Source organism: Nannobrachium achirus, assembly GCF_963921795.1.
Source record: "Nannobrachium achirus genome assembly, chromosome: 21".
In the NCBI taxonomy this organism is placed as follows: Eukaryota; Metazoa; Chordata; class Actinopteri; order Myctophiformes; family Myctophidae; genus Nannobrachium; species Nannobrachium achirus.
Window position 1 is genome coordinate 48,615,546 of NC_137828.1, and position 9,381 is coordinate 48,624,926.

The 9,381-nt window shown below is 40.3% G+C and overlaps 1 protein-coding gene across 3 annotated transcripts; it reads left to right on the top strand.

Moving 5' to 3' along the window:
- The first annotated feature begins 6,208 nt into the window (after nucleotides 1–6,208).
- On the top strand, nucleotides 6,209–9,319 carry tmem14ca (transmembrane protein 14Ca). Of its 3 annotated transcripts, none has more exons than XM_080751957.1 (5): nucleotides 6,209–6,263; nucleotides 6,806–6,890; nucleotides 8,382–8,483; nucleotides 8,799–8,886; nucleotides 9,048–9,319. In XM_080751957.1, exons 2-5 carry the CDS (start codon nucleotides 6,815–6,817, stop codon nucleotides 9,103–9,105), a joined length of 324 nt encoding a protein of 107 aa, XP_080608083.1. In that variant the 5' UTR covers nucleotides 6,209–6,263; nucleotides 6,806–6,814; the 3' UTR covers nucleotides 9,106–9,319. The 3 variants fall into 3 exon arrangements, with proteins under 3 accessions (XP_080608083.1, XP_080608084.1, XP_080608085.1); XM_080751958.1 differs by having other exon boundaries at nucleotides 6,211–6,259; XM_080751959.1 differs by having other exon boundaries at nucleotides 6,213–6,256.
- The last annotated feature ends 62 nt before the right edge of the window (nucleotides 9,320–9,381 follow it).

A 9,381-nucleotide genomic window follows, 5' to 3' on the forward strand; every position in this document is an offset into this window, starting at 1 on the left:
CACCAATGGACAGCACACAGGTAAAAGCTAAGGCAGCAAGACACACTACACATGTTCACTATAGATTTGTATTGTTCACGCAGTGTGGGTGATATAGTCTATTGATGCAAAATGTTATATGATGGGACATGCATGCAACTAAGATATATATATATATATATATATATATATATATATATATATATATATATATATATATATATATATACACAATATAAACACAACACATACAGTATATACGCATTTACTTAGCATAAAAGCTAAATTGATAATTTAATAGTGGAGAACACTACAAAATTATAATGAGCATATTTGGGTTATAATGAGACTATGCAATGTGTTTGGGATTTTAATCAGCGTTGATTTAAGAATAACTTGTTCGTGCACTTGCTGTAAACAAAAAAAAAATTGTAAGTTTCTCTCTGATCGGGTTTTTCCCCTCTTTTTCAGAACTTGTTCTACAGAGACTGTGTGACTGACTGTGACTCTCGCCATAATATGCAAATAACCCGGTCTTTTCGTGCCGCGCACTTTACCCAGTATAGTAACCCAGCATGATTTTTAAACTGTTATTTTAATACCATTGAGATTGGAGACCTTCGGGATCTTTTCTTCCAGTTGTTATGCTAAAGAGGCGAAGCCGTTCGAGGAGTGGCAACACAGGTCCCATTGACTCTAGATACTGAAGGTTTTTTGGGATTGTAAAATAATTAACACAACAACATGCTGGGCTTGTTTCATTTCAATGAGTGGCTGATGACAGGGGCCGGGCTGAGCAGGCTGTACCCCGAGCAGGTTGGGGGGTCAGCAGACAGGTCGCCAACTTTTTTTTTTTTTTTTCAAGGCGTTGGCCTCTCTCTCGTCTTAAACCTGGATTAACATTTCTGGTGGGGTACCTTTTTTCTCTCTCTTCTTTTTTTTACAACCAGTTGTTATTAATGAGACGAAGGGCCAGTTAAACCGGCAGATACCATAATACTTTATTGGAGTGAGATTCGCCTTTGAGTTTTGGTTTTGACTGCATGAAGACGTTCGTTTTTGGGTGAAACTTAAATACTTTTTTTTGTTAGGCAAGGCTCATCGTTCAACGGTAAAAGCCCAACACGGTTCACATTTAACATTATATCTAATCTATTCTTTTCTTTTACAGATAGCCAAAGGTTTTACTTTTCGCTGCATACATTTATGTCATTTTGAAACGCATGGACATTTGCGTTTCATTGAAGACAATTAAGTTATGCGTTTAACTTGTATCAGATACAAACATGTTGCGAATGAGCACATTTTTTGCCAAAGCATATGCTGATCAAAACAGCTAATGTATAGCCTATAGGCTATGTTCGCAGGCTTGAGTTATTCAATCATCCATTTCTTTGGATTGTTTTTTTCTCCACGCCTGCAACCATATAAGGCTCTGTTATAACTTATAATACTGTAATAATAAGTCCCAATCTGTTCAGAGCAAAACAAGAGGTTGCTACATGCAGTGACTGTGTGCTGGGCCAGTATAGCTATGAGTGATCTGTCAAAGGCAAAGGGCTTTCACACTAATAAAATATGTAGACCAACTTCGTTATTATTTTGACCTCATGCTTAAGGAAACCAACGGAGTGTGGCGTAGAGTAGATTTGAGAGTTGACTATTCCGACCTCAGTGTGGGTGGTTTTGTCAACCATTTCTGTGGAGTCGCAACGAAATTTTAGGAAAACTCCCGACGGCTTTATGACAGCACAGCACTGACAACAAGACTTCACATAGCATTTCTTTGTCTGAAAATAAACGCCACATACCTGCCATTCCCCCATTCTCCCCATAAGTGACATTGTTGTCTTCTGCTGCCTTTTTTTTTGTGATGATCGAGCGCCGTTGCTTTATCTCATCTCATTGAGGCTTTCTTTCGGTCACAGAGTCAATCTTTACTTTTTACCTGCATGGGATCACTGTCTCACCTGGGCAGAAAAAGCGCTGTGGGCCACTATAGACGCATGCGCACTGGGCCCGTATGTGTGTGTGTGTATACTAGGGCATTGGTTCTCAAAGTGGGGTCTGGGGACCCCCACGGGTCCTTGAGGGAGTCCCAGGGGGTCCCCAGCTAAATGATAGTTAGGGTCTGTAACTCAGAGAGAGTAAAAATGGAACCAAGTGGACCTGGTTCCGTTTAGTTCCATATATGCTCCCATCAGAGTTAAATTAACTTTACATTATGAACTGAGGTCTCAGAGATAGAAATGCCACTGAATGGGGGTCCGCAGCCTAATGCATGTCAAACTGCATGGGTCCTTGAAATTATAGTTCAGAATCACTGCTAGAGCCGAAGAAATCTCTTATGGGGTGACAGAGTCCCTGGCATATGGGGGTCCGCGGGCTAATAAGTGTCAATTTGGGGGTCCTTGACATGAAAAAGTTTGAGAACCACTGTACTAGGGAAAGGAGAAACCCACCATGTGAAATGTTCTTTCACACTAGGCTATAAACCCGAATACTTAAATTGATCGCAAGACGGTTCCTTTTGCAAAATTTAAGATCTACAAGCTCACAACTCCTCATTGATGCCATGCCCTCGAGCTTGGATATTTGCCATTTTCGGCAATTCGGCATGCGAGGAAGCATAAATTAGGCTTAAGTATTTTGCATAGGCCTATATGTGGTGTCGTTTTGGTACTGAGGCGATTATTGTAAAACGAAATAAAATAAAATATACCAAAAATATGTCGTGAACCACCAAAGAATTAAAGAGCACCCCCCCCCCACAGTTGAAAATAGGCTCAAGTAACAAATATGTATCATAAGTCATAAGCCAATTATCCCCCCCCCCTCCCTTTATTGTTTTATATATCTGAGTGAATCTTTTTAGAATTCTCATATGAAACTGTGTCAAGTTAAAAACTTGAAGGTTAACTGCCAGCATCATTACTTTTACACAAAAGGCCAGCCTGCGTATTGGGAGGGTCATTATTTATTTATCCTCTGTTTATTTCTAATACATACTTATGTAGACGCCTCGGGCCACGAGTGAATGAGCTCGCTCGCTCGCGCTCCGCGAGAGACGGAGCGCGCGCGCGCGCACACACACACACACACGCACACGCGCACACGCACACGCACACGCACACGCACACGCACACGCACACACACACACACACACACACACACACACACACGTAGGTGATAATGGTCACATCTATTAGCCCAAACGCCTTTTTTTCTAGAAGTTTCTGACAGTGAACAAAAGCAAATTGTTTATGCATAGTTAGAGTGCTTTTCGTTTTCTTTTTTCCAATAAAGAAATCAAACAGATGGAGATAGTGGAGTGAGTGCATCAAACATTTGTAATAAATATATCTGTCCTGCACGCTTTTATTTTTTGTTCATTTCTTTTTCTTCATTTCGGCAATTTTCCAAATGGGTTCTTATCATAGATCATTTTACTAGCATTCACTAGCTTTTTTTTTTCAATTGATTATTCAAAACAAACATTTTGATGTTTGACTTCAAAGGCGACCACGCAATCGATTTTGAACTGCACATACATACACTAGGCCTACCTGCAGCTATATAGACCTGGCTGCATGTGCGCGGGCAGAAGCGAAGGGATAGCATGCAGGAGCAATCATCAGAGATATTGTTTGAGGCACTTATGGACCAGGGGGTTGCAAGTTATGGCCTAAACTACAGATTCAGAAGAGCCTATGGGAGCTCTTCTCTGTCTAGGAGACTTTAGTGTAGAAATGGGGTCCCATTTGAATATCTAACCTGTTTGTCTAGGGCTGGGTTTCAACCACTTCCACCTATACTGCAGGGCCTCTGGCACTATTTCAGTTCAAGCTTGGTAAAAAAAAAAAAATCTACAGGTACACCTGTGACTATAGATCAAATAAATGCAAGCGTTTATTATTATTATTATCAGCAGTATAGGCTAGTAGGCTATTAATAGGCTATTAGTAGTCATAGCACTTGCGCCATCCAGGTGTGAATGGCATGATATAACCCTATGATTTACATATATTACAAACAATTAGCCTAAGGACTTAATTGATGGGTCATTGATAGGCGCAGCTCTATTGAAAAGAGGGCCAACATGAAAATCTAAATTGATTGATTGAAGACTTTATTAGAAGTTTGCATAGGAAAAGGTACAGTTTCATGACGGTACAGTTCACTGGTACAAGGTCTACTAAAAGGAGATCCATGAAAAGACTAAGCTTATTTCCACTGGAAACCATTGAAGTATCTCATATAACATTGAATGACAGACAAATATAGAACACAATACTATGCAGTAGATATGTAAAGAAAAACAAAAAAGAAAACAGTAAGTCTAAACAAGCAGTATAAAATGTTTAAGAAGCCATATATTACGCACATCGCGCATGGCTTCGTGCGTTGCAAAAGCATTGCAAAGCATTATTTTAAACTCTTGGTTGGTACCATTGGATTATTGTCTCAGAGAATTGAAATATTGATTGATGGCGACGCAATCAATCCAGCAGTTAAGAACAATTTCGAAAATCGTCATGGAAACTATATGTTCACATCGATATTAAACATAGCCTAAAGCACACTTACCTCTAATAGGCCTATAGGCCAGTGGTTCTCAATGTGGCCCGGGGACCAGGGGGTCCCCATAGTTAATGCATTAGAATAACTACAAACCCTTAAACTTTGGCTATTTGAAAATAACAGATCTAAAGCAACGTTTATGTAAGCTTGTAGATCTATTATTATTACTACACACACACACACACACACACACACACACACACACACACACACACACACACACACACACACACACACACACACACACACACACACACACACACACACACTATTACATACTACAATATTAAAACAAAGACTAGGTAGGCCATATGGGCTATAACAATGTAACAACACAAATCTTGTATGGGGGTCCCCTGGGGGTCCGCGGGCAAATGCATATTCATTTGGGGTCCTTGACAATTAAAACGTTTGAGAACCACTGCTCTCTATGATGACTAAAATTCTCGTCTGACTTTTTATTACCAGATTCCACAAGTAGTATAGTAGGACTCCAACGCCCTGCGAGGGCTGAATAGGCTACAGCGAAGAAGTGCATAGGCTAAAACTTGTTTCTATTAAAGTGATACAAGATTAGAAGCCCTTTAATATAGGCTATAATCTCCTGGTCGAGAACAATAAATTGGCTTCTGGCGCCACCCTGCTTCCGTAGAGGAGAACTGCACCCGTCACACAAATGAGCCTCCAGATAAATAACCCGTATAGATCCTGATCCCATGTAATTGAAACCAAATGAGAATGTGTGCATTCCAATGAATAAATGTGCCAAGACGTTGCCAGTCACAGAGAAACAGGTGGTCAGAGTTGACATAAGCCAATTGAGCTGTAACATGATATGACCAGTCTAAAGTCCTATAGGCCCTGCCTGCACATGGTGAAGTTGTTTACGACCACTTTGCCAAATCCCAGATAAACACTATTTCACAGGCCTTTTGGTTAAAGTCTTCATAAGAGTGATGTCACGATGAAAACTTTTATCAACCTCCCGAGCTTTATCCTACCAATGTTCATGGTAATCTACTTTCTACCCAGTCCACGGTTGAGGAACACGATTTCCGATGCAGATATCGTCGTGAACCTTTCCTCTTACACAGGCTATATAAAGCATAAGTGTTTGGGAATGCAATAAACGCATGCAGGCGTCCTAAAGTGTAATGAGCTGAGCTCGGCTGAAATAAGCCTCTTACCTGATCTTGTGGCGCCATCTTGTGGTAACGGTTGTAAAGTTACAATTTAATGATGTATAGTCTATTCACCAAGAGCAGTTTTATATTTTTCACACATAATGTCTCATCTTTTGTCTTATTATATAGGCCTATATATTTTTTTAAACATTTTTACGTTATAACAATAATAATGTTATTAGCTATTAGTATTATTATTATTATTATTATTAGAGGTTTGGGACTGATCCGTAGGCTACTCTGTAGTGACATAACCATGATACTGCATATGGAAGGACATAGTCCTAACCATAGAGTTGACATAACCGATTAACCGATATATATTATAACCATAGTATTATAATAACACTATACATAACGCCTACATTTCCCACCAGGCATTTCGTTAGCAGCAAGCACAAGTTGCACAACCACGTATTTACCGGCTGCACACATCTTGTGCATCGGTCATACATGCTCGGCGGGGAACAAGGAGTATAGAGAGTCAAAGGACAAACTGGACGAGCGGCAAGGTTGTGCGTAAGCTTGTGATCTAATACTTTTAAATGTGTAAAATCCGTTAATGTTGTAACCCAACCAGTGGCGTAGATTCTCCGTGCACCAGCAGCCAGGTGTTTTATAATGCTCTGCTGAAACCACCAGAGGAGAGATGGCTGCTATGGCTATGGTGGTGTTTTACAGCTAGCTATTACTATGGAGCATAATTATCATTCAAGCAGCATGTGTGTGTGTCAGTGTTATCTCGTACACCAGAAGACAGACACCCCTCATGCAACCACTCTTAAGACACCAGATATGAGACATGATGATCAGCTAGGCGGTTATTTGGAGCGGCCACCATGTTTCCAACTCTCCTCATTGCTCAGTTAGTGCTGTTCAACAGCAGCTCTGTGTCAACGCAGGCAGATAGCCTTAATAATTATATAATATTTGCAAATGTAAGTCCTATAAGTGGATATACTTACCACTAAGTGTTGATGAACAAGGATTAGCTTTTCTTTTTTCTGTGCTATACATCAACCGTTTGCTCTCATGCTCTGCATGTGTTGTTTGGTTTTCAGGTGTCAAACATGTCTGTTGATTGGGTAGGATATGGGTACGCAGCCCTGATCACATCCGGGGGAGTCATTGGCTATGTCAAAGCAGGTAAGATATCTATGGGGATTTATAGGAAGAGTGGGCAGCACTGGGTGGGCACTAAGGAAGAGTGGGTGCCTTGATGTAAAATTGACAAATTTGTCCTTCAACTTCTTGTTTATATGCCGAAATGACTGGATATACAGGTTTTGTAGCAATTTGTAGTGTTGTAGAATTATTAGACCTTAATTGTTGAATGTTTAAACATGTTCTAATAATCATTTATTTTTGTGGGGGGGAAAACAAGTTAACACTGAGGTGCTCTTCCTGTTATCATCTTTGGCAGTGCTTTTGCCACGGACGGCCATCAGAACATATTTTGTGCCGGCTGGGGACCCCCAATACCATTTCACATCTTAAAAAGCTAGAAAAATAAGTGAAAATGGCTCACAACGCATCACAATGTGTGAGCTTGCCTTGTAGGTCGTCCATTTTCAAACTATATTAAAACTTGGTAAACAGACATGCTGTATTAACTCATTTGGCTCTGGACCCCCTGTAACCTCCTCAAGGACCCCTGGGTGTCCCACTTTGAGAACCAAGCGTGGCCGGCATGCAAATACAGGGGTTGACCCCAGACCATAATGGTTGCCCGACTACCCGTGTCAAGTGAATAAAACGTTTGGGCGGGTGGACTTTGCTTTCAGGTTGCTTGACAGGCAAGTGCATTCGGCCTTCATCGTTAAATATTATTGGCTATTCATGAAGGACAATGCTACCTTTTGACAACTAGCAGCATGCACTCATTCTGTTATCGATTGGATTTAACATTAATTTGTTCTACAAGAGTAAGGATTTACTTTTCGGGCAAGTGGGCATGACCTTTGGCCAAGTAGAACATGACCTGTACTGACGGGCAAGTGCCTCTGAGACCTTAGTGTCAACCCCAGCACATAAGATGCACATACTGTATAACTGCTGTATTCTACGTACTGAAATGAACATACGCTCTCTCTCTGACCCATCTCTGTGCAATGATATCTTTATTTAAAACCTGTCCCCTCATTCCAGTATATCTTTTCCAGTGAGGTCTGGGGACCTCTTGGGGTCCTCAGCAAAATGACATTTAGGAAAATCTTGAAAAATGTGTGGGTTCTTGGCATGAAAGTGTTTGAGAACCGCTGATCTAGTTGATTGTATTAAACGTTAAACTCAACAAATGTTGCAGCTGTTGAAAGCTTGAATTATCCTCTTTCTATCTGCATAGTGTTTGTTTCATAAAAATCCACGTAGACATGTTATGAGCTACTTTCTGTCAATAAATTCCATGCAGGTGATTATTTGGTGATAGTGTTTGGAAGCACTCGTTGGAAATCACTCAACAACGACCAATTGTTTCAAAATTGTACAATGCTGGAGGCAGCAGGATGTTCAGAAAATGAGTGCTTCCAAACTCCAACACTTAGAAAAATAATCACCTGCACGGAATTTATTGATCTAGTCATATACTGTATAACCACAGTAGTGGTCGTTTACCACGTGTTTGGGGGTTTCTTTCAGGTAGTGTCCCCTCTATGGCAGCTGGCTTCCTCTTTGGTGGCCTGGCAGGCTTCGGGGCATACCAGATCTCCAATGACCCCAACAACATTTGGGTGTCCCTAGGTTGGTGAATTAAGAACATACTTGTAGCCTATATCTCTCAACTAGCCGATCTGTAAACTAAGAATGTGTTTATAATCTGCCTGTGTCATGTTATGGCAAAGAAGTCTATAGGATGTTTCTCTGGGGCATATGACAGTTACATCCCATCTAGAAGAACCTGTCCTAGTATTATACAGTACATGCATGGTGAATGAAATTATTGCAACATGGGTTAATATTATAATGGTTAGTTTATGATATATCTTGCAGCCTGACTATCATGTTTAATGTTGTGCACTGGGTCCACACTGTCTTGTCTATCATGCATCTTTACAGCAACATCAGGAGCTCTGTCAGCAGTCATGGGAAAGAGGTTTTATGGATCCCGGAAGTTCATGCCAGCTGGAATGATGTGTGCTGCAAGGTAAACACTTCATACAAGCGCAGTGTGCTTTTAAGTCAGGCCTTGATAGTTTGACACATTCCTGCTTTTTTCGTTCCCTTATTTATATTTCCAAACACAATATTGCACCAAATACGTTTACACCCAATGTCAGTCTGTGAATAATCTCATATTTGTTCCAGTCTTCTGATGCTGGGGAAGCTTGGCGTGGGAATGCTCCAGAAACCGCAGCAGTCCTAATGAAGTGGTTATACAAACCCAGGATGTAAAAGAAATATCACTCTTCACATTTAAGCTTTATGTGCTTGAGGCAATTCTCCTCAAATATTGACTGTTTTTGTTTTTGTAAAAAAGAAGTACATTTGAGAATTAAATCTAGTATCTTCTTGTTTATGAGTGGATGTTATGTATGTTAATGCCCATGAATGTAAGTGCTAACACACATTAAATGTTATGTAAAATGTTTATAAAAACAAGGTTTTTTATTACCTCAATTACATACAAAGAAGTTTGCAA